The 25,956-nt window shown below is 36.1% G+C and overlaps 2 protein-coding genes and 1 non-coding gene across 10 annotated transcripts in view; 1 reads left to right on the plus strand and 2 right to left on the minus strand.

Moving 5' to 3' along the window:
• TMEM167A (transmembrane protein 167A) lies at positions 1 to 21,515 on the minus strand. 2 transcript variants are annotated; one of them, XM_019793555.2, is made up of 5 exons: positions 21,377 to 21,448; positions 15,916 to 16,061; positions 12,188 to 12,297; positions 8,346 to 8,380; positions 1 to 3,917 (listed from the first exon to the last, which is right to left on the minus strand). In XM_019793555.2, exons 2-5 carry the CDS (start codon positions 15,988 to 15,990, stop codon positions 3,847 to 3,849), a joined length of 291 nt encoding a protein of 96 aa, XP_019649114.1. In that variant the 5' UTR covers positions 15,991 to 16,061; positions 21,377 to 21,448; the 3' UTR covers positions 1 to 3,846. The 2 variants fall into 2 exon arrangements, with proteins under 2 accessions (XP_019649114.1, XP_002930787.1); XM_002930741.4 differs by lacking the exon at positions 15,916 to 16,061 and having other exon boundaries at positions 21,377 to 21,515.
• On the minus strand, positions 10,399 to 10,533 carry LOC117801695. Its single transcript, XR_004624442.1, has one exon. It is a non-coding gene; the product is annotated as a small nucleolar RNA U109 (small nucleolar RNA).
• Positions 21,516 to 21,566: 51 nt separating the features above from the next.
• The window catches only part of XRCC4 (X-ray repair cross complementing 4), a 306,485-nt gene continuing 302,095 nt past the window's right edge, over positions 21,567 to 25,956 (plus strand). For 3 of the 7 annotated variants that reach the window (XR_004624123.1, XM_034656460.1, XM_034656461.1), the window contains exon 1: positions 21,567 to 21,673. The gene's annotated coding sequence lies outside the window, so the exon portion shown is untranslated. Of the gene's footprint in view, positions 21,674 to 21,720; positions 21,856 to 25,956 lie in introns of those variants that run through there. The other 4 variants (XM_034656459.1, XM_034656463.1, XM_034656464.1 and 1 more) reach the window with 4 other exon arrangements.

Raw genomic sequence — 25,956 nt, forward strand, 5'->3', positions numbered from 1 at the left:
TTGAGAGTTTGTTTTGATTTTTATTACACACCACAGACAGGATGATTCTGTTCTCTTAAAATCACAGGAAACAGATATCCACCTTCCCCCTTTTTTGATGTCAGAGTTGGATTTCAGATTATTTTGGGATTAGTTTAGGGCAAAATAAAAGAAACCATGGAAAGCAGAGTAAAAATGACATAATTATGAAGCTATTTTTAGAAGCCAGTAGTAACTTGCTGATTGAAACTAACAAGGCTATCATATTCATAATGCTGATATTGTTGTTACTTCTATTTTGAACATCTGTTTACTGAACACCAGAGAAAGTTCAAAGTGGTCCCTAAGAATCTTCAATTCTTTTCAGCTTCCTATGATCCAATAACTTCCCAAAGGCTTTGAAGAGAGTACTAGACATCTCTTCTGTGCACCCAGGAAACGTAGACAGTGCCACCACTTCCACTCTTGTGCAGATGTGCGTGTTAAGAATCATGGCTGCTTTAGGCATTGGTGGAGTATGAGCTTTTGAGAGTTGCTGAACATACTCGATCTGACTAATGTTACCTTGGCTTTATATACATGCAGGTGAGTCTCTGGAGAGTATACTATTGTATTCCTGGTCCAAATTAAGGTTGACATGGATATACTTAAACTTGTTTACACATACACCAAAGATTTTTTTTTTCCAAGTTTTTTTTTTGTCAGGCAGGAGGGAACATATATTCAACTTCAATTTTGAGGTAGGTAACAGTAGTGAGAAAAAATATAAGACCGTCTAGGATCTAACCTCTGTCTACCTTTTTAGACTTATGTCTTAATACTCCCCAACGAGCACAACAAGCTAGGTGCTTATAGTTCGTAATATACCACTGGTGCTTCTGCATATTGCTCTTAAATCCAGCTTAAGCACTCCTTCTCTGGCAGGAAATGCTTACCTCTAAGTTGTCACCCTTATTTTCTTTTAGATCCTGGCATTATTTCAATAATAAATGCTATCACATTGGAGTTTGTATAAATAATTTCATCTCTCTCATCCACTGCACTGTGAACTACTAGAGGACAGAAATTACGCACTTTTCTGTCTTTAGTGATAAGGTACCGTATACTTCATAAATGCTTCTTGAAAGAATGGTCAAATGTATAAATTCTATTTACAAATGCTAGGTCTTTCCCACAAAACTAGGCAGAGACCTGTTCATTTTTCACTCTGTCCTGGAGAATCACTTCATTCTGACCTCTTCTTTGTCCTCAGATAAAAAGAGACTGATCTGCATATTACTAAGATGAGGGCATCTGTTACACATTTACCAATTATTATTATCCCTAGTGTGAAGGGGCTATTTTGAATTTGAACATGGGACGTGCCTGGCACAGGAGCACAGGCATTTACAAGACACTGGACTTAAATCCAAATTCTTTTAAGCTATGGAGGGAATTCAACAGCCTAAGTGGCCTTTTGATTAACCATCTTCTAAGACTGCCCAGAAAGAAGACTGGCTCCTGCCATGGACACAGCTGACGTCATTCAGGAACTAAGTATCAACACAAAACAATCTCCAGGAGAGATGGAATAAAACAATTCTGGAGCCAGGAAAGAGATTAGGGGGTCTTCAAACCTTGTGAGCTGTGGACTTCTTGCCCACCACCCATCCCTTCCAGCCGTGCAGTAAGACTATGTGACAGAGGCGGTCTAGCGGATGCTAGACTGATCCTTCATCCTCTTCTGCATCCTACCACCCCACCAAGCCCACAACAGTAACATCTGAATATTCTGTGCACCTAAAAATACCTACACTGCCCTATGAGTTAGAGAAAAGGATTCAGTGGTAGCTCTTTGAAAAAACTACATTAAAGAAAATGCTAATTGCTTTTCTTCATGGAATCCTGTCTTTCCTCTACCTTCCAAAGAGCTTGTGTTTCAAAAGGTCAGTGTCTGGGGTCAGAAATAAGCTGCCTCCAGCTCTGTTGAGCATCTCCACACAGAAAGATTTTTTATATGTTCCCACAGATTTTTCAAAGAAATTATTTCTTCCTCCAATTTCCACCTACCTTCTCCAAAATGCCAAAATTAAAGAAATGCCCTAGAACTGATTATTTGGAATATTCTTTATTCATATTAGATTTGTGTTAGCATATAAAAAATTAGTTGACATAGCTTTTAGAAAGTCTAGTTGGCAGAAGAGTGGGACAACAGATGGCCACTCAGAGACCAGACCCAGAAAGGTGACTGACTCCGCATGTATATGCTGATAAGAGTCCTATTTTTAGGATACCCTGAAAATTCTTGACCTAATGCAAAGCCCAAGAGACAGTTCAGAGTAGGCACAATGATCATAACCTGATTCCCTGCCTAAAGCAAAATATACAACTTTTAGCAAGTGAGATATGTCTCAAATGTAAAATAAACAATTATATTGATAGCCTACAGCAGCTTTTATCTTTTGTGAGAAAAGCAGGCAATGCTTAACAAGCTTTTCTTACATGTTTCCTAGAATTCTTTTCAAGTACTTTAAAGTGGTCTTTAAAAATAGATGGCTTTTAGTTCCAAAGTTTATTTCTACAGAAAGAACTACTGCCAGACTAATTTTCAAATAACTCTAAATAATTTTCTTTTCTTAAAAAAAGAAAATATATTAATAGCTGAGGACAATATCTAGTTAGTACTACCTACGATGGGCAATTTTTGGCTAAGATGTTTAAGTTCCTCTTAGCTTTGAAATTCTAACAGAATTTCAGTTGAAACAAGAAATGATAACTAAACTTATAATAACTGGTCTACTGCAAAATTTTTAAGTCACATTCCAAATGTTTCTCTTGGTTTGATGGAAATTGTTGAAGGTCTTTCTTTGTCATCAAAACTCAGACACTTATGCCAAGGTGTACGGATAAGCAGATTTGAAACTGTTTATCATCACCGACTGAGTTACACAGAAGATTCTAGTTCAAATTGACATACAAAAAGTAAACTAGATTTAAAGTGCTATATTTAAAAACAAACAAAATACAGTTTGTGTTTGGGGCAATTAAAATAAGTGGAGACCTGACACTAAAAAGAATGAAAAACACAAATAGGATTATCATACTGTAATTATTCTATTTTGCTATTTTCACACTAAGAATGCAGTCTTATTTAGAGAATGACAGCTGATCAAATTTATGCTTAAGATATTTATCCATACATATCTAGAGTTTTCAGAGGCTACTATACCAGTCAGCTATTCTAAGCTCTTCTATGCTAAATATGAACATTTTTCGGGGGCTACTCTTAAGGCTGATCTCATTTATCTTCCTCCTTAAGAGGAGGCTTGTTTGAAATAGCTGAACACCTGTGATACACTAGCGCGTTTGCTTCGAGGTACTCCGTTAATGCCCTGGTGTGGCCAGAGGAAAAAGCAAGCATTACTAAATATGAATGCAATCCTTACCAACACAAATTGAACCTTTTTTCCCCCCCAATAAAAAAGCTAGTCCAGAAAAATTTCTCATTCTATAAGGATTTATCATTCCCACATCACAGTGAAAGAAACTTGGGTCATTTACCAATTTTGTTTTCTATTATGCGCCTTAGAGATACCTCACTGAAAACTGGTATCTGACATAACAGAATAGCATTTGCAGAATGTAATATTGTAGTGACAGTACTGAGGTTGATTGTTACAGACATATTAAACTCTTTGAGTATTAAATGGTTACATCCTATTTATACAGAACATTGGTCCAATAATAAAACTAGAGAACAGCAGCTGGAAATTTATCATTCAATGTTCAGAGATAAAAGGGTTAACCATTCATTCCATTATTTTCTGTAAATAAGTCCTTTTTTCATACTGAGATCTGATGGCAATTAAATTCTGATATTCTTCCAAGCTACTGTATGAAGAGGATGCTGAAGGCCATCACTATACAGCACACTGCAACGTAAGGACTCTTCCGTTCACCTGTTGAAAAAAAAGGGGAGATATTCATGTTGATTAACTGAGTTTACGTTAACTTGGATATGATAAGGTTATTACTTACCACGGGAGAGGGGTACGTAAGGCTCAAGATAAAGTTCTTACCTAGGAGGCCCATGCATTTGGGGGGATGGGCCAAACAAGAACTAGATGCAGCACAAAAGTAAGTACAATACAGAATGCGCTAAATTATGCTGACTTATTTCTAAGACCACCTCCTTTCCATGTGTTTAGAAAACCCTTAACGCACCATTCCTGTGCTACTGCATGAACCCGGATATTGAAAAATACAACACAGAAGGTAGGACACAGATCCAAGACAAACAATCTCAAATAATTCCATTAAGGACAAAAAATACTGCTTATTTTCTTCCCCCATAAAAAAGGGAAATTTCTACCTATAAAAAGAAATCCAACATACAATTTTTAGCCATAAGTTTTTCCCCTCAGTAATAGCAATTCATGACACTTAAACGGGGAAAAATAGGCATTCGTGGATGCTTATCAGTAAAACTTCATTTGAAAAATGGATATAAGCTACAAACCAAGAAAGAGACTCCTAACTATAGAGAACAAACTGATGGTTACCAGGGGAAGTAGGTGGGGGGGGATGGGTGCAACAGGTGATGGGGATTAAGGAGGGCACTTGTCCTGATGAGCACTGAGTGATATAGAGAAGTGTTGAGTCACTGTATTGTACACCTGAAACTAGTATTACACTGTATGGTAACTAACTGGAATTTAAAGAAAAACTTTAGGATTACTCTTGGGTTAGAAATGTAGAACTTAAAGCAACCACTTTTATATGAGTCAGTTTTCACATGTGTTTAAAAAGTGTTTTTACTTGGAGACTTTCCTTTGCATGAAGTAGAATGGAGTTGGCTTGTGAAACTGTCTTGCAAATAGACAGAGACCCCATGATTTTGAGTTATCCCAAACTCATCTCGTTCCTTCCTGCTTTTCATTTATCGAAGGCTGTACAATTCCACAGAGCACCAGGCATGTATGCTGCTCTGGGGGTGCATAAGAAAAGGAGAAGGAAGAAGGAGGGATGTGCTACTTCTAGAAATAATCATGGGCATATACCTGGTGTCCTGTAGTACAGACTGTTTATACTCCCCTCACTTGTTTTCCTATGATGTTTAAAATCAGCTTTCTTGGGGCTCCTGGGTGGCTCAGTTGGTTAAGTGTCTGCCTTCAGCTCAGGTCATGATCCCAGAGTCCTGGGATCAAGCCTCACGAGCCCTGCTTCTTCCTCTCCTCCCCACTCCTGCTCTCTCGCTACCTCTGTCTGTCTCTCTCTCAAATAAATAAAATCTTAAAAAAATAAAATAAAATCAGCTCTCTTCCAGTAACTAAGTTCCTTCGGCAAGAAACTATTTTATTTGGCAAGTTTAGTTAATTACCTCTGGAAAATGTCAATCTTGACCATCCTCATCAAATAAAATCCTCAAGGTCATTTTTATTTTCAGAGCTTCTTCAAAGGGCTCATGGTCATGTTGTTATTAATTTTACCTGTGTGTTTGCTCAATGACAATATTCACAGAAGATATTACACACATACAAGTAAAAGAAACATTTGTTGTTTTTCTGAAAGTGTTCTTCTATCCATAGACACTGGGCTGTTTTCTAGCTAAAGGAAAATTTAAAAAGTAAGACAACAGGATTTTCACAATGCCACTATCTCAACTGGAAAAAAAAACCAATTTTTAAAAAAATAATTTGGGTCATCATTTTAAACCAATGTTAATTTTTTGGGCAACAACCCAAGTTATCAAACAAAACCAAACCATTCAGACATAATTTTCAGGTGGATTTCATAAGCAAGCCAGTCACTCTAATTAGGGCTAGGTACTCTAATTGTCTAATATCGTCTTATTATACACCTAAAAGAAGAAATTAATATTGCCCTAAATTTTCCATCTGCTGGAAATTAAGTTTTGAGGAAGTTCTTCTCTTCCTCATCTTCCAACTTAGAATGCTATGATTTACATATGGGTTTCATTTTCCTGTTTTTAATTTTCTTAAAAGAGATTGCCATGTGGTAGAACTAAACATCTTTGGTTGAACTTGGGTAAGAATGTTACTTCTTGTCTGGTCTTAGGTCTGTTTAAGTGAATGTGAAACAGTTGCTGTAACGTGATGTGTAACATGATAAGATGATTTGGCTGGACCTTTTCCTATTAAAATTGCATCCTTTCTTGGTGGATATATTCTGCGTCAAGATAAGAGAGGAGCATGTGGCTGAGAAACCAGCATTATCAGCATCAACGTTTTCTGAGCCATTTTGCCAAAATGAAAAGTTAACGCTTTCACATAACTGGCATGAACAAATCCTTAAGCTGAACCATTTAACCTATGGCATAGTCAAGAGAAAAAATGAAAATAATAACTGACCAAGCAAAAAAGAAAGGCACAGTTTATAATTAGACATAAAAATAGACAATACTACAGGAAATCATTAAGAGAGCTACGACTAGATGCCTTAAAGCTTCAGCTATATTTTTAAGTTAACAGTTGTGAAAAGGGTCACCTGGGTTGTCTACTGAATGAAGCTGTACATACTTCTCTAATTTATTACACAAAATGGATTTAAAATACCTTAACATTTAATTTAAAATCCCTTAATTAAAATCTTTTATTTATGAATTAGCAACTTCATAATACTAAGGTGAAAGCTCCACCTCCTAACACCAGACTTTTTATATTTTTACCAATGAATATTCAGTATTACTATGATCCAGAGAATTTCACTGTATTAGAACTGTCTTGTTCTTCCATTATGTTCTCTCTTTGCAGTTTGAGGTATTCTTTGCACTATGTTCCTTGACAATATTATTTCATTTTCTGGGTGACTTGGCTTTGAAACAAGCAGCGTGGTTTACATATATTTACATTTACTACTAGCTATCAGAATTAGCCATCAAGGGTGCTCTTCCGTCTCTATATCTCTCCCGTCTCGGTTATTTTTAAAGTGATTAAGATTTCTACTGTTATTTCAGGCTTTGCCGCTGTTGAGCATACCTAGATGTCAGGTAAGTCTGTACCACAAATCTCTGTAAATCTAGGCTGGGCCCTCTCAACTTTGGCACTACTGACATTTTGGGCTAATTCTATGTGAGGGGCTGTTCTATGCATTGTAGGGTGCTTAGCAACATCCATGATTTATACTCTATATGTCCCCCCACTCTAGTTGTGAAAACCAAAAATGTCTTCAGACACAGTTAAATGTCCCGACTTATAGCCACTTATCTAGGCTATAGCTGTGCTTTACCTATCTAAAGTCAATGATCTCTATAAAAGGAAGATTCACATGTCTACCACCCTAAGAGATAATAAAATATTACAAAGAACACTGAGGAAAGACAGGTTAACATGATTCCTAAACTTCCCCTCCTATTTAAAGTGATTCACTGTTGTCAGACTGGCGATTTATACTAACTGTCAAATGTGGCAAAATTTTTCTTTTATAATGAAAGTCTCATAACCTTATAAAAGAAAAAATAGTTACATACAAATTAAGTATTGGAAGAGTACTATAATCTAACTTTTTTTTTGAGGAGGTCATGTAAATAATTTCCAAAAAGGAAAAATATTCATTTTGTTCCATCCAAGTGGAACAATCACAAATGCTCTAAAATGTTTTTTTTTTTGGAACTAGCTATGTTAAAAAGGGTATACTTTATTATTTGAGAATACTGGTGAATTACATCAGTAAGGTACATTTTAATTCATTCACCTGCCAATCATTTGGGAGTCTACTATGAGCTGGGCACTGTGCTAAATATTATACACAAATAGGGATGGGATAAGAGTATGTTATTATTTAAACATAAACACAGGATGACACCACTCATTTTATTATGAAAAGTTAGAAGACAATCACATTTAACTTTAATTAATTAGAACAAACTCAGCTATTATCACACGAGTTTGATAGGTGTAACAGTTAATGCTTTCTAAAAGCAACAGATAACATCCTTGGATTTAGCATAGGGGAATAAAAAGAATACATTTAGATGGTTGCTTAGCAAACCTTTCATTAGATGGAAATTCATCCTTAGTTATCAAAATGGTACACGTTACACAGAGCAGCATGCTGTGTACGGTAAGCATGTGTGCATAAGACTGTACACATCTGTCTGAAATCTCAACACTAGAAATGCATAGTATTTGATATCTGAATTAGGTTTTTCTTGTATTTTCTATCTTCCTGCTAATTAAGTATTATGACGTATCTATCACGTCTAGTTTTAAATAGCAGAAGGAAAATTTAAAACAAACTTTTGCAAAAAATGCACAAAATCAGGAAGCCTGCAGTTTTAAAACTGACATTTGACTTCTGTGAATATGGCAAAGTAAATTGCCCAATAATTTACAGCTGAAGATGTGGACATTATAACAGACACTTACCAATTCTGGCGCACTTCCAAAATATACCCAACAATCTGCATAGAATAAAAAAGAAAAAAGTAGCTATTGATTACTGGGAAAGGTAAATCATTTTCTCAGTATCCTATAGAGCGCTCATTACAAACTGGCATTTTACCTTCTGATACTTCTGATACTTCAACACTGAAATTTATTTGGTACTAAGCCACCATTTGTAAAGGAAAGTAGGACACACTAGCTTATCAAATGTCAGTGTATATAAACTGTTACAAACTGGAATATATCCGATATCCTAGGTTAAACCTATGGTAAATTAATATGCGTAGCAAAAATGTGCACAAGGCTTTTTATTGTAGAATTAATTCAGTCAACTTCAAGTGCTTTACTCTCAAAAGTAGAAAATACATATGCCAATTTACATAAATATTAATTTTGAGAAAATGGTAAATGAACACAGTTTGGGTGTTTATGACATTAAAAAAAACGCACACTAAAGAAATTACTTTCTATAGAATGTAGTTCTATATTTAAATGATTTATAACCATGAACTCCAATGATAGCATTTACATAACTATGTCACTCAATAAGGAAGAATATAAATATATGTGGCTGTGTTTTCAGTGTAAGTACAACCTAGTTTACGGTACACTGTGTATGAGTTAACTAAATATGGCATTTAAAACATACATCCCGGAAATAAGAATTAGAATGAAGACGTTCAGCTCAATTCTATGAATGAATATACTATGAATTAAATACAAATTATACGCATATTTCACTTATTTAACATGTGTAAAAAGTATAAGCTTTAAAAGAAAATCAACGGAGTCATTCAGTGAATAGCGACAGCTAAAAGATATGAAAACATCACAGACAACTATTTTGTTGCTCTGACAAAATAAGAGAATTATAAATGGTGTTATACATGGCTACAAATCAAGATAAATTAGCAGTATTTATTGAAGTAAGTTAGGACTGGTATAACAAAACCGAAATACTTAAATTCCAGGGAAATTTATATTATACTTTTTTTTTTCCCTAAGAGATGGCTGGCTGATGAATAATTATATATGAGTGGTTAAGAATGAAAGAAGTTACTGGTTCAATTAAGTTCTATATACATTCCTCCTCTGAAGTGTAACTTCCTGACCTCAAATCATAAAGTCTTAGTTCACACAACATGAAATGGGCAAAAACACAAGTTTATTTTGAAGGATGGACACTCTGACAGGTGCAACAATTTCACTATAGAAATAAAAGGACAAAAATCAAATATACTCTTGAAAATAATGTAGGATAATAAAAGGGCCAGATTGTGCCTAAGTTTAATCCTACTTAATTGGTTGCATAACTGTGAGTAGGTTATTTTCTTTTTAATAGCACTCACCCTCACAGGCTTGTTGTAAGGATTAACTGCATTATTACACAGAAATTCTTCAGAATAGTAACTAATGGGCCGTGGTCATTAATACATAGGTTAAAGGCACATGTGACAGTAACTTCAGATATCACTTAAAATTGGCTTACATGTCATCAAAAAATGGAAGACAATTGGTCAGTCATCTGCAATGCCACGGTTCCTTGATTCTAAAAACCTATTGATTATAACATGCGCTACTGATTTAAAGCTGCTCTGGCTATAAGCCAATAAGTGTATCTGCTGATAAAGCTAATCAGATCTATGATAATGGGAAACGAGGCAAAGTAGCAATCGTTTATTGCTGCTTTTTAGTTCTACATTATTTGAAGCAGCAAAAAAATTGTTTTCAAGAGTGAAATTATCAAGAACCTGTTTTATCCAATTAGACTAGATATCTTTACTTAAACATGGAAATATTCACTATAATGAAAGGACAGTTTACTATGAGTCTCATAAAAACATATACTGTAACAGCAAAGGACAATGGCTGTTAAGAATTGCTCCCAGAGAAAATATTTCTTATATATAAAACAAACAAAATGGGGACTAATATTCATAGAAATAGATGCAAAGTTTTAAAAAAAAGCCTTTAAACAGTTGACTATAGTACATGTTTCAAAATACAGAAATAGGCATGGTATTTCTTTGGTCTTATATGTAGGAGAAATATACTACTACTCAACCTCTACTGTAAGGTTGGCAGCCCTGAGAACTCCTTTTTTAATGTAGCATGTAATGGATGTATACCTGATCCCCAAAGAATGAGGAGCAGACTTTTCCACATGCAACCTACTTTCCTCATAACAGCATCAGAAAAGCATAAATATTCTATTCTACTACCATGTGATTGTCTTTATAATGAAATAAACAGTTAAATATCTTATTAGGTAGATGTTATGTATTATATTACAATACCAGGCAAGAGATCAATTAGGATGTTTACTGGTTTCTACCATATGTTTTAAGTCAATAGTCACGGGCTGCAGAAGAAGGGAAGGAAGATACAAAACCATTTGGTTGGTGGAAAGGCTTCATGTACAACTAAGCAACAAGTAAGATTATGTAACTTCAACAAAGGGACAAAGTACTATATAATTTCAAGAAATGGACAGAGTGAAGCCTAAGTGCAAGAGGACATCAGAGAAAAAAAACGTGATGCAAAGTCAATGTCCACAAAGGAAGAGGGGCACTGTCACAAAAACTGATGGACAAATAACATTAGTAGGTTAAATAAAATCCCTCAGGCTGACAGCAACATGATCAGTTTATTAGAACAGGATTAGGGAATTTTAATATTTGAAACTGGTTAGAGGTTCTATTTATTCCTTTATACATATTTGAACAACTCTAGGAAATAAAAAGGAAGAAATGGTAACAAAAGCCAAATAATTAGATGACATGATGTCTGAATAAATGCTAATTATGTCCTCAAAGATAGAATGAAGGTGAAAGAAAAAGAAGCCAAAATTATTACTCTCATAGCTGACTACCACCTTGCCTCTTGTAGATTTTTATTATTGGAAAAACAGAATTTGACCTTGCAGGATCCTAATTTGGCCTGATACAGGTGCTGGAGATAATTATTCCTATGTGAAGTATTCTTTCATTCTTTTATTTCTTAAAATGATTAAGTAGGTTTAGGCTTTTATTAAGAAAGGATTAAGACAATTTTTCATAGAAATTAATAAATATGCAAGGCAAAGAAAATTTACATAGCTTTCACCACATAGTCTCTGGTTTTTATATATTTTTCCTTTTGCTTGAATTCAACATGTATTTTTGTATTATGAAGATGGCACTTTAAAATTTTAATACTGTGTGGTATCATATTGAGCTCAAATTTTTTCAGGGTGTGAACATATATAATACAAGAGATGTGTCAAGCCCAAGACGTAATTTTTATTACTGCTTTAAGTAAGCTAAATAAATTTCTCCAAATATATTTGCTTTCTCATACAAATAGGGAACTTGTATGATTGGAGCAGTCTTAGACTGGAGAGGGAAATGTCTACATTGTATTTTTTATGGACACAGTGCTTGCAAACTGTTTTACCTTTCAAAAACATGATAACCAACTTTTATTTTTTTTAAATAACCAGCTTTACTAATTATTGCATAAAAAGTTAAGGCCAACTACTATCTTTGAAAGTGCTAAACTGTATTTCTAATCCCAGAGAAAAAACCTGCCATATCTTTTTAAATATACTTTTTTTTTTTTTTTTACACATTTCAGGTCACTTCTGATATTTATCTTTTTATTTATTAAGACTCTGTGCATACAAAGTTTTCAGATTTTTAAAAACAGAAGAAGAAAATAATGTAATAAGTTATTACAAAACGAAGTTATGTATAGGAACTAAATTATTTAATGACCTTTACGGTAATTTACCCTCAATGTCTACAGGACCTAATTTGGGTGGTTAGATATCATTAGTAACATACCCAGTTTTATTTCTGTCCAGGAGGCTGGGTGCCAAGGATCGGATATAAGCACAGGTACATATAAGCAGCAAGATTACAGTCAACAGACTCTGAAAATTGAAAATGGCAGACTAAAAAAAGAAAAAGAAAAATTATTATCACAAGAAAAATAGCATGGGTAAAAAATGCCAGACAATTCCATATTAAGAATCAAACTTTTGTTCTTCTCAAAGACAAATGGAATGACATGTCTGAGAACACTTAAAACCCCAAATCATAAGGTATTCCGAGAGTGTACTTTCCTCTCCATTCTTTGGGCTGAGGAATGCAGAAGATGCAACAAAAATTCTAAATTCAAGCACTTGAAAACACTACCAAAAATGTCATGAATCCAGCTCACCAAAACTGAATCAGTATGTAATTAATATAGATGTTCTAGGAGCCCAGACTACTAGGCAGGACACAGAGTTTACAAGCTCTGAGTATAGCTGACCATATAACTTCAGCTGAACCATTAACCTTAGTCTCTCTTTCACATCTGTAAAACTGGGTGGAAAGTGGTGATAGAGACTAAATGTTGGCTGAAGTTTCTTTCAATTCTGAAATTCTGTTAGGATAAGAATGCTTTAAATTTAAACAATCATGTTCCATGCATTGACTAATACCACACTATTAGGTTTCGGTAGGAAAACCACTTGCTCTTTCACTGCTCATTCTTTAAGTTATTAAAAAAATTTAACACAGGAATCACAGGAAATCAGTTTTCCAGTCAAAGTAAAATGGAGGTGGACTCAGTCTATTCAAAATTTGCCTCAAGCATCATCTTTTCCAGGATGATGAACCCACTGGCCTCCCCTCTCTTTTTCACATAGAACTCTACTTTCTGTTCCCCCAGGAAATGTTATACATTTTATAATACTCATCCCTGAAAGTGGACAACGTCTCATCAGGCTCTGAACTCCATTATCTGACTGTGTACCTACCACACAGTAGACCAATAAGTAATGGCTGAATAGATAAAACAATTTTTTGAAAGTGCAAGAATACCATTATATATATATATATATATATCAATATAAGAATAACATTTCCATTACATAAGGTAGACAAAATGTATCAATCTCACACAGTAGCTAGCAATATGCTTATTTAGTAAACTCAGAAGGACCTCCTATGGTGTCAGAAGTTAGACAAAGAATAAGAGTTACAAAATTTTTTGAGAGAGGCAAAACTGTTACTTACAAACGTTAAGTGCTACCTGAAAAGCCCAAAAGAATCTAGTGAAGAACGATTACACACAATAAGGGAATTAAGGTGGCTGGGTACATAACTAAAATATTTTAATCAACAGCCTTCAGAATTACATTACCAACCAGCTGAAAGACATAATGGGAAAAAAGTTTCTATTTATAATAGCAACTAGAACAAAAAGCTGAAATATCTAGGAATAAGCTTAGGAAGAAAAGCAGCACTGGCATTAAAGAACAAAACTGACAAAACCTTTAAATGTACTGAAAAACACAAAAGTAGAATGGAGTGGTATACCATGTTCTTACATTGGAAGGCAACATCATAAAGCTAATCTATAAATTTAAAGTGAACTCAATACCAACCAGTTATTTTTGAAACACACAACTGATTTTGCAGTTCATATGGAAGTATAAATAAGCAAGAACAGCCAGGAGAGTCCTAAAACAAGAACTAACCTTGTCAGAAACTCAATATTTTTTACCTTGTTATATATTTTATGATAATTACAAACTATTCAAAACATTAGGAAATTACACATGTTATTTACCAATATCCTTAAAGATAAAAAAAATGCTTATGTACAATGCTAAGCAGTGGGGAAAACACACAAAATTTCATAATCAGCATATCTTCAGCTATGTAAACTTTTATGCAAACAAGAGGGCAGAATGCACTGATTATCTTTGGAAGGTGTGTTTAGCCCAAGTCTCAACTTTTCTGGATTTCTCAAATTTTCTAAGTGTTGTTTTTATGGTCTGAAAAAGATAAAATTTATTTGTAATTACGATTTTAATAGTTGTTTTGTATGCAAATCATTTCTTCATGGATATACAAAGAATAAAGTTTAGTATGTCTTGGGTTCTTATCGAATTGAACTTTAATTTTACATTTGTGAAAGTAAGTGATACAATTTTTATAACTCAAAATAAACCAATAAATGAACGCTAAAGATAAATTCTATATAGAAAACACAGTATTTCATAATGTTTATCTTTCAAAGATCATATTTTGAACACGTATATGAATATATTGATATAGTATTTGATAACAACCTCATGAAACATAAAGCACAGATTTCTTTCCAGCCAACACAACTAAACATGTATTTAGTATCTACCCTGTCTGGAGCATGAGGCTAGACACAGGATTAAAAAAGTACATAGCAGGATTCCTTCCCTCCAGGGGAGGGAGTCTATGGCTAACAACAGTAACGGATATTCACTGAAGGCTTGTTTTGGATTATCTTATTCATCCTCATATATTTGAGGTAGGTGTTACTAATACCTGTATTTTATATACGAGACAACTGAGGCATACAGCAGTTATAATCAAGTTAGAACAGGACATATATTTTAAAAAGTAACTAGCAATTCTTTGTAGTATGTGTTAAGTGGCGACTGAGCCATATTGGCAAAAAAATGCTGTTTTCATAAAGAAAAGTCAGGAAAAGCTTCAAGGAGAAAGCAAGGACTGAGTCAAGTCAAGAAAGGGCACAATTAGATTGGCAAATAGAGAGCAGGCTCCAGAAGAGACAAAAGCATGGAACACACCCCCACAGAATCAGGAATTTGCATGTTTAAGGAATGATGAGCAGGCTTAATGTATTAAGCAAAGGACTGATGTAGTAGAGTGGTTGGAAAATCAATTTGCAAAGTAGGTTTATCATGTTCCGAATGGAGTGTCTAAATTTCACAATGTTGCAATGTGTACTTTTTCTTTCCCTTAATGTCTAGTGAAAAAAAAATGCTTAAATGATATGAGGCCTGGGATTGGTTTCTAAATAACCCATTGTGTGTGGTGGGAGGTGTGGGGCTGATGAAACGCCGAGGATGCGAGGCTTCATTATACTCTTCTTTCTACCTTTCTGTGTTTGAATTTTTATGTAATAAAAGATTTTAAGAGGCACTTAAAGACATGCCTATTATTACAGAAGTGGGGTATGTATATATACATTTGTGTGTGAAACCATTTATAAATGAAAACCATGTACAAGTGTGCAATATATGATACATACAACTTTGTTTCTGGGGTTTATAGACCCTAAAATTTAAACAAATAATCTTAGGTGGTAAAGTCTTTTAGATGTACTCAGACTCTGACCAAACAAGAATGTTTCAAAGCTACAGACATTAGCCTACCATTTCTTAACCTATCTAAGCATTCCTTTTAATCTTAGCATCTGTTGTCCACCGATAGAAAATTTTCGTCTCAGGTTTAAAGGAAACAGATGTTCCTGTTCTTGTAGAAAAATAATTAGGATTTTCAATAGGAAAATGATATTAAAAAGGAAGAGGCTAAGAAAAAAAGCAACCACAGTCAATCACAAAATAGAGGAAGAGATGATTTAAAAAAGGTGATAAGGGAAGTAAAATTCATTTACTGTTTAACTTTTTTTAAATCATGAAATCTTTTTCAGGGTACTCTGTTTTTGCAGAGGTCATCTATTTTTGTCTGCCTGGTGAACTGACTTAACCTTCAGGTTTCAACTCAAGAGTCACCTCCTCTGTAAAGTCTTCCCTGTCCTCACTTGCCACACCGAGCAGAGTCAGGATCGTTGTGCAGGTGTGTATCATAGAGTGCACCCATCAAACTGTATTGTGATGGTCTTCTCTATTTTATTGAGGTTCATATCAACTCCTTGTGCCTATTAAACAAAATAGTGCACAGAAGTCACTGAAAAATGCTGAATAAACAGGAACTTGAAAACAACTGCAAATAATGAACATTTTAACAAATTCAAGAGCATAAATTCTAAATTAATAATGCGACATTAAAAAAAAAGTGTAGATTAGACTATTTTGTTAACTACTCAAGAGAAACTGCCACACATGGCTCTGCATTATTTACCTGTCAATGATATTTTGGAAAATGCAGACAGAAGAAACAAATACCCTGATGTTTATATTAAGAGCCCAGGCTGGAGGGTAAAATAAAGGCCTAAGGTAATACCCTTTCAACATTTCAATCTCTTTATATCACCAACTGGAATTCAGAGAAAGTTCTACCAAGAAGCCAGCTTCAAGGTACTTGCATATGGGATAATGAGGGTTTTGACTCCGCCTAATTTGTTAAGAGATATACATCTTCAAGAGGTGTGGATGACTGACTAAGTAGGCTGGGTGGTTGGCATCAAATTCCACAACCTCAATTCTCAAACCTAAGGTTTACCTACTTTGCAGTCAGGCAATGTCAGGGAGTTTAACAAATTAAGCTAACCATTAAATGTAAAATAACGCACACTGCAACTAAGGAGTTATAAAATACAACTCATTCCTTCTGGAGGCTCTAGGAAAAGAATGTTTTCCTGCCTTCTCCAGTTTCTAGAGGCTGTCTGCAATCCTTGGCCAGTGACTCCTCATCACACTGACCTTGATACTTCTTTTGTGACTATGACCCTACTGCCTCCCTCTTAAAGGGAACCTTGTGATTTGTTGTTCTCTCTCCCCATTCCAAAATTCTTAATCACATATGCTGGGTCTCTTTTGCCAAGTAAGTTAACATATTTACAGGATTTTGTTTTTGTTTTTAGTGGGGGAGGGCATTCTGTCTACTATATGTAATGAACACTTCCCTTTTATTAAGAGGTATCCAATAAGATTCCCTAGACTCAGGGTTGCCTGTGACACTCTCTGGAGCACAACCTCAAATATAATCCAAACGGTAACACTTGGGGTTGTGGAATACAGCAGCCTTGCCCTGTCTTTTGACGGTTAGTCTCAGAGTTGTGTTCATTTTTCTAAAAAAATGCAATGGAGATCCTATTTTTCCCGAAAGACCCCTTTTATTTTCCATCCACACTCCAGACCTATCTGCTACTCACAGACTTTTTGATATGCTTCAAATAATTAGTGCTATTGTACTAAATTAAATTATACAAACCAGAAGGAAATCAACTTGGTGAGTCACTTTGTATAAACATTCTGAAAGGAAGTCACAATTTGTTAGGCCTTCTGAAATAATGATAATTCAGACTTTCATCTGGCCACCACTACAGCAGATGAAATAATTTATCAGTGAACAGATGAAGATTTGTTGATGCAGAGCTTAGTGCTAAAACACAAAATTACTTGCGATGTTAACACATCTTTTTAAAAACTCTCTATTCTCAAGTCAATTTGAAGTTAGGAATATTTATTTCAGATTCAATTTTTACCATTTTATCTACGAAGACACATTTTCTTGTTTTCAGTCATAAGTGAATGTTAAAACTATATTCATTAAGTTTGGATACAAAGGCAAGAATTCAGTGTAAGGTTTTGGTTTTAGACGTATATATAAAAACAGTTTAAGAAACCATCCAAAACATTAGGAATAGAGAGAAAAACAGGGGAAAAGATCCCAGCAGTATGAAGGCACAAGGAAGCAATGAGAAAGGCAGCAGAAATATACATATTAATATGCTGAACCCATGTCTGGAGTGCTCAGTGACTGGGTGCTAACGTACTTAATCTACAGAAAAGACTAAGCCTATAGTCTTTTCGTTAGTCTTGGATCACTTGAGCTCCGTATAGCTTATTTATTTATTTTTAGCATTATCAAAACAAATTGTTTAACCAATTTGTTGATTAAGGGCCTTCTTTATGCATAACACTGTGTAGAAGCTTCGAATGTTGATTGTATCTTATGTGGAATTAACGGACATATTAATTCCTCCAGTTTAACTGAAATTCACTTTAAAACAAGAATTGAACACCAAAGACTTACAATTTTTAAAACTCCAAATAGTAACAATTTTACTTGTTTTAAGACTTACTGCTTTTACACAAAACTAGTCATTTATCCCTCTCAGGAGGTGGAAGGAGACCCAGAAATGATATTCCTGACCTAATTGTGATAAAAATTATACAGTACTGCAAAAGTGCGTCAGCATTTTATCATTTACAAATCTAGGTCAGGCCAGCATTTTCCAACTAGTTTCTACTTGTAAATTTATAAGTACTATTTTCTCTTAAAATGGAGAACATGGAAATGCAGGGATAAATGAAGCCTCTTTACAAATGTGCAAACACCTTCACCCCACTTGCCCAAGATAGGTGATCACAGGTGATTAATATTTCCATTAACACACAGAAATATTGACATTTTATTTTGGTGTTATTAGCACATAAATTCAATCTTTGTTGCTTTGTTGTAAGGTAAAGCTGAAATTGTACCCAATATGCAAATTATCTTGGTTTAACTTGAAACCAAGAAACCAGGATTACTTAATGTTTTGATGTTAAAAACCTGTCTCTTAACATCAGTGGCTACCAAGCATTTGCATTATTTAGGGAATAATCCAGTATATAAATCTGTCCTTGGTTAAATCTGCACCTCTGTATTATCAGTTTAATTCTACTTGTAAAATGAGGAGCTGGACTAAGTAGCCATTTGATCTCACTGGTTCCATTTTCAAAAATGTAGAGACCTTTTCTACTTAAACCTTTCCACTTAAAATTAAGGACTTTCATGGCTATGAGGAAAGGTACAGTTTGGTGTAGAAACACCTCAATTCTGTTCTCCACTGGCAACATAGGTGGTCATTTGCATTTAATTTCATCTCATTGTCATGGTATCTATGATGTATTTGCTGTTTGTGTTGCTTAGTTTCAGATTTTATAGACACCAGAGATCTAAATATAAAGCAACAAGGGGATCAAAGGTGTTAACAGGAGAAAGCATATATAGAACGATGGTAAGCAGTAGACAAAAAAAAAAAAAAAAAAAAAAAAAAAAAAAAAAAAAAAAAGAAGCAATAAATACTTCACATGTTCTTGATAATTTGATAAAAGTATTCCAAAGGGCAAAGTGCAAATCCTGTTATGAAGAAAAGTGTTCTGATGAAGCAACCAGAAATAACAAACACTGATAAAAGGGAAAAACTTTTCAATAATTAGAGTCAAAATGTGGTATGAAGCCTGGCTGTTCCTTAGAATCACCTGAAGCTTTTAACAACTATCGATGCCCAGAAATTTGGACTGAATTGGTTGGCCAACTGATTTCTCAGAGCTCTTTCCACTACACGTTGTTTCTCTTTATCATAGCAGACAAGACGTGGAATTTACTTATTTAATAATGTCCCTCAGTGGACTGTGAAGTCCTTAATGACACTGAGCATATTTTACATGACTGTTTCCCCAGATGTGCAATCATTTGAGTACTAACTCTAGCTGCCATTGTGCTGTAGATATTAAAAGACCTGGTCTCTACTTTAGAAAACTCCAGCTAGTGAGGGAAGAAATACAGGCAACAGTGTATTGCTGTTTTCTGCGTTAAGTGCTATGGCTGGAGGTACACTGGAGGTATATACATGGACTATGGATGCCCACATGGACACAGGAGAAGAAAACAGAAGGGGCAGGGAAGGATTTTTGGGAAGAGATGAAACTTGAGATAAATCTCGAAGGCTATTAAGAGGGAGAACAAGGCATTCCGAAGTTCTTAAAAGTTTAAAACACTGTTAATCTTAAACACAGTATCTGTTTTGCTATTAGCTAGTTCATAAGACACTAAGATGATAAAAATAGATCTTTGACTTGTACTATAAATAGAATAATTAAACTTAATTTGGAAGATATGTAAGAATTAAGAGTAACAGTTTCTAGGGGCACCTGGCTAGCTCAGTCATTAGAACATGTGACTCTTGTTGCAGGTAGAGATCACTTAAGAAGAGAAAAGAAAGAGTAACAGTCTGTATTTTTTTAAAATTGAAAAAGGAATCCAATTTTCTAAGTTAAGTAACAGTTTTCTAATGACACTCTTTAAGAGCAAATGTACTCATCAGATCGTGTGGTAGGTCAGCAAAGAAGCTTCAGTATATTCTTGGCTAAGGAAGGAATACCCTGCCAATAGACTGCCATTTTCTAAGTTCTCCAGGAAAGACGCTGTGACTTAAGCCCCATCTATAATCAAAGTAGTTGGGCTAAAGCAAGAAACAATGAGTTTTAGATTAAATGTCTAAGGGTTTAGTGTTGTACCTGGTTCTGCAGGAACCTCTGGAAACGTAAGCGCAGTAACTTTCAACCCACAATAGCTTTTTTTTGAGGGGGGGTCATGGTTGTTTTTCATACTATAATCAAAGGCATGCATCCTTTCCCCAGAAATACGCTCATAAATGCAACATTTGGCCTGTGGATTTCATTGAGTTCACCAATGTAGAGGCTGTTGGCATTTACCATAACAAAGGTAAAAGGGCTTCAGACAGCGTGGGAGATTTCACTATTACTACTACTACATCAGTCCTCTGGCCGTGCTGGCTTTACCTTTTTTCTCTGCCTGGAGACGTAGGCATTTCTTTAGAAAACTTTTCATGACTCATTTTAATTTTTCCTAAGAGGCCCAAACTATGAAAGGAATCTGCAATAACACAAAATAATACAACCTTAAAAATGTGTGGGGAAGGAAGGTCCGAGGCCAGACACCTCAAGTACATTCCTAGAAGAAAAACCACTTCTGCAGAGATCACCAATGATCAAAATCTATAGTTTGTAAAGCAGGACGAGCCTGAAAGGTCACTAACTCAACAGACGAAAATTAAGATGTGGAACTTGGGGTTTACAACGACAATGAAACACCTGGGCCAGGTCCGCAGAGGCATCAGAGGACGCGAAATAACAGGCGCAAACTCAAGAAGCTCCATGCCCCTAGGGTCAATGACCATGAAGAGTCTGTATAAACGACTGGGTTAAGCCAACCAGCGCATTTCTTTGAAACAAGCCAGAAAGGGGAACTGTGCGGGAGGAGCTAGGACCTGCGACCGCGGGGTCTCTCCTGGGCGGTGGGCCCTAGTTCTCCCTGGCCGGACGTGCAGGAGCCACATGGTTCCCGAGCCTGAGCATCTTCCGAGCCCCGGAAGAATCAAGCTAGTGACAGGGCTCCTTGGCCCGCGCACCCAGAGCCACCGCCCAACCCTCCAGCCCTGGCTCGCGCCCACAGCCCCTTCACAAAGCTAGGCGGAGACCCCAACACCCCAATTCTTACCATAGTGAGGCCGGCGAAGCCCCAGCCACATCACCCTTCCGGGCCCAGGGCGGAAGAGGCGTGCACGCCCCGCCTGCCCTTCTCCCTCCCTCCCCGCGTCCGGTTGGGCCTGTCAGGGTACCTCCTCCCGAGCCGTGCGACCCGGACACTAGGATAGGCTCCTCACAACCGGAAAAGGCAGGAGCTAAAAATACGTCAGGCGCCCCTGCGGAAGTGGACGTCGCTCTCATTGGCTGCGGGACGTCTGTCTGTGGGAGCGGGCCTTTTGGAGGAGACCGGAAGTGGAGGAACTGAGAGGTAGGGTCCGGAAATGTGAGCTGCGTATTTTAGTAAGGGTAAACTAGTAATCGTAATAGTCCATTGTTTTGTCCTTTTTTTTTGCTTTTCTTTCTTTCTTTTTTTTTTTTTTTTTAGTTCCGTATTATTTCCCTCTAGAACTCCTCGGTGCATGATTTTTCCCAGCTCGGATCCCCCTCATTGTGTAAGCTCCTGGACCTTTCTTTTATGCACTCAAGGGGGACGCCTGGTTTCTCTAAATTTACGGGCAGGGTGTGCACCTGCTACGCCGCCTGTTCAGTTTCTTCCTTTGCACCTGAGGGATTCCTTAGAATGCACAGTGCCTTTGAAGTGCCCTGTACTGGTTGTGGAAGTAGGAAGACACTTGAATCCAGAGAGTTGTGTTGACTATGCTGTTGGACACTTTTCTGACGCTAGCCTTCTCTCTCTCCCCTAATCCCTCGCCCTTTGTAAACTGTCCATGGGTTTCACCTGGGGCCTGAAGCGTACTAGGCCTTTTGGGGTAAGGGAAGAACTTTCAGTTGTAACAAATGGAAAGAAACTGCCCTTTCCTGAGTTGAGTGGTTGCATAGGTATTCTAGAGAAGCGGTCCATCAGCGAGAGGAATCACATGCTAACTTTCTCTTTTAATCAGTGGTATTTAGCTTCTTTTAGTTTTGATAATCCCATTAGATGAGGCTTTATTTTCCACCCGATTTTGTCTTTGCATAGTCCAAATGGAGAAACAGGTGTTTTGACTTCAGTTCGCATAGTTTTTGGGAACTCAATATAAGGTTTTTGAATTAAAGTGGTATTGCTGTTTTACCACTAGTCAGTCTCCATCACCCCCCTTTTTACTTCGTATCTAGTATTAATAACGTTAATGGTTTCCTTTTGTATGATTTCCTTTTTTTAAAATTCATTGATGGTCACATACTTAACTGCTTGTTTTCCCTAATCCTCAGCTAGCCTCAATAGTTTAAGATTAAGGCTCTTTGTGTTCTAGTGTTTGTCCTCCTTCTCCCCCCTCTTTTTGTGTTCTAGTGTTTGTCTTTGTCCTTCTTCTCCCCCCCTTTTTTATTTTTTCGCTGTGGCTCTTAGATTAAGACTCATGTTTGACCTGCATGTTATTTCTTTTACTTTAAGAACTGCTTCTCTCGACCTTTCTCCACTTCTAACCCCATTTATTGCTCTTCTGAACAAAAATCCTGTAGGGATTTTATGTTCCAAATCCCATTTCCTCTTTTCCTGTTCTTTCTTGAGATCTTTCCAGCATGACTTTTGCTCCCACCCTTCCCCCAAATCCTCTTCCTAATGTCAGTAGTGGTCTCCAGGTGTTGATTATTCCATTTTCTTTCCTATTTGAGCTATCAGCAACCGTTGACTCAGTTAATCACTTCCTTTTCAAGATGTATTTTCTTCATTCCCAGGACATCACACTCTATTGGTTCTCCTTCTGCCTCATTGGTTCCTTCTGTCTTCCTGCTGTTCTTCCTGGTCTCTTATTGTTGAGTGTTCCAGGGCTCAATCTTTGATTCTCTTCTTTTCCTCTTTCTACACTTCCTTTTGATTATATCAAGTGTTAATGATTTTAAATAACCATCTGTATACTGAAGACTCCAGAATTCATATTCTTAGTTCCCTGTCTTTCTGAAAGCCAGATGTTAATATTAGAGGAAACTGGGTGAGATGTATATGGGAGCTCTGTGTTATCTATGCAGCTTCCCTGTAAATTCAGTATTACTCCAGAATAAAAAGTTTATTAGAAGGAATGTTACATTACTTATTTGCTTAAAAACATTTTATGACTTCTCGTTTGATTCACGATAAAAGCTGATATCCTTACATTGGCCTACAAAACTCTGCATGATCTGGTTTCCTATTACCTCCCTACTTCAGCCCTTTGTATGCTCTCCCCTCACTCTGTCTCAGCCATACTGGATTCCTTGTTTCTTAAATACTTTAAGCCTACTTCTGCCTTAGGGCCTTTGCGCTGGCTGCTTCATCTGCTTGGAATGCTTTTTCCCCAGACATCCACGCAACTGATCTTTATGTATGTGCTCAGGTATCACCTTTTCAGTAAAGCCTACCTCAACCTATTTAAAATTGCAGCTTTACAACTATCCCTCTTTCCCCCAGTGGCCTCTGTACTCCCAGTTTTCTCTATCCTGTCTTCTCCTTTTACTCTAGCACTTACCATCATACTATATGTTTTACATTTTTATTATGTGGTTTTTTCATTGTTGCCCTCCTATTAAAATATCGGTTTTAAAAAGGAAAGAGCTGTTATCTGTTTTGTTTCCTTGTGCCAAGTTCTAAAGCACTGTCTGAAGCATAGAAGTGCACATGTTTTGGTTGAATGAGTGAACTTGACTGGGTAATTGAATTTAGTCATCCTTGATTTGCAGTCATTGTGAAACATTGAATTGTTTATCATTTTCAGGTATTTGCTGTTTCTTGCCTCCAAGCCTTTGCTCATGCAGAGTCTTCTGCATGGAATGCCTTTTCGTATCTCTTTCCTTTTCACCTTTTAAGATTCGTATCAGGTGTAACTCAGGGAAGCCTTCCCCGAGATGTCAGGCTGGCTTACATGAACTCTTGAGAGTAGGTACCACCCTGCCTCTGCACTTTGCAAGCTTGTAAAATAATCATGTTGGGGTGTTTTTATCTCACTAGAGAGGTGGAAATGTGTCTTACTCATTCTGAGGATATCAAAGCCTGGTACATAGGAAGCAGTTGGTGAATGTTTTAATGCATTAATGGCATGACCAAAGTCACTCAGCTATGAAGCACTAGAGTTTTGATTTCAGGCTGAGTCTTTTGAGTATAAAATCGATGGTCTATTTGCTATACCTTGTTTTCTAGGAAAAAGGTGGCTGCCCTTAAAATAATAGAAGGATAGTTTTTGTACAGGTAGGAGGTAGTTAATGCATTTTTATAGTCCAGCGCAATTTGTTCCTTGTCATTTGTGAAGCTGCCAGTGCTGATGAGAACATGAGTTGTGCTTTTTTTTGTAAGACATTGGCTGAAATAGATGAACAGAGGGTTCTTATAGTCAGCAGTTTTTAATGTTGATGAGACAGGGCTCTTTTGGAAGAACACCCTTGAGACTTTTGTTGCCTCAAAGGGGAAATCCGTGCTAGAATTCCAAACTGCTCATGAGGCATCCATGCTTTTGCTAGATGCCAGTACTGCTAATAGCTTTAAATTAAACTTTTGGTTGTGTGCCATTTGGAAATCCCAGGCTATTTTCAAGATATTGCAAAGATTTTTCTCACAATGATATGGAAATTTGTTGTTAAGATTGAGTCAAAGATAATTAGTTTGTTAAAATAATTTCTGATACTTGGCAGAAAAATTAGGTAATGTAATTTTCTGTTTAAAACACTGCATAATTGTAGATAATGAACCAGACTTCTAACTACCTTTTATGGTAAACAATCTGAATTTAAACTGTCCTCTGAATATTATCATCATTGTCGTAATCCGTAAACCAGTGTTTTTGTATTGTTGCATAGCCTTTAGGACTAACAGAAAAGGAAATGATATTAACTCTATAAATTCTGAAAAGGCTTCAGCAGCTTTCAACCCCAGCAGTGGGGTTGAAAATGATGATTAGGTTTGGGATTAAGTAATCAAAAATAACTACTCCTAAATTTGTGCCTTGTTTCTTTGAACTTTACTAACCCTGTAAAAGTGTCCAGAATGTTGAAATAAGCAAGAAAGCCAATCTGGTCTTTGAGAGGATGCTGTTGAATAAAGAAAGACCTTGCTCAACTGGAATAGAAGCAAGTGGCTGCTAAGAAATAAGATGCAGCCATTGTTGAGGAGACTCATCAAAGTCTTGACAGTATAAATATTGACATGCTGAGATATGTCAATATTTACAATGGAATTTGGAAGTTGCCAAGTTCCTGTTTAAGAAATGTGACCCTAACATTGAACACAGTATATCAATAAATAAGGAACATGTCCAATGAACAGCTGCTCAGAGAAAGTAGGATAACATCTGTCTAAACTTTGGAGCACTTAAAGTTGAATTTTAAAAAATTATTGACAGTTCTTTGGTAATTTGTAGGTAGGTGCTTATATAACGTAGTATACTAATATACTTCCATATGTGGGCTTAATGTGTTTTTTAAAAAAAAGACAGCATGGTTGCAATTTATAATTTTGTAAATTATTTGTGCAATGATACTCATCTATGAATGAACAAAAAAACTCTTGCCTTAATCCTGTGTTTAGGAATCAACCTCACCATTTTACATATTATTCTTAAAAAAATTGGCTCAAGACTTAGGTAT

Source organism: Ailuropoda melanoleuca, chromosome 3 (genome assembly GCF_002007445.2).
Source record: "Ailuropoda melanoleuca isolate Jingjing chromosome 3, ASM200744v2, whole genome shotgun sequence".
In the NCBI taxonomy this organism is placed as follows: domain Eukaryota; kingdom Metazoa; phylum Chordata; class Mammalia; order Carnivora; family Ursidae; genus Ailuropoda; species Ailuropoda melanoleuca.

Coding starts and splice junctions, on each gene's coding strand:
- TMEM167A (XM_019793555.2), bottom strand. CDS start 15,990: ATGATACACACCTGCACAACGATCCTGACTCTGCTCGGTGTGGCAAGT. Junction 12,298..15,915: donor GGGAAGACTTTACAGAGGAG/GTGACTCTTGAG, acceptor TTCTTTTTTTAG/TCTGCCATTTTCAATTTTCA. Junction 3,918..8,345: donor TTGGAAGTGCGCCAGAATTG/GTAAGTGTCTGT, acceptor TTTTTTCAACAG/GTGAACGGAAGAGTCCTTAC.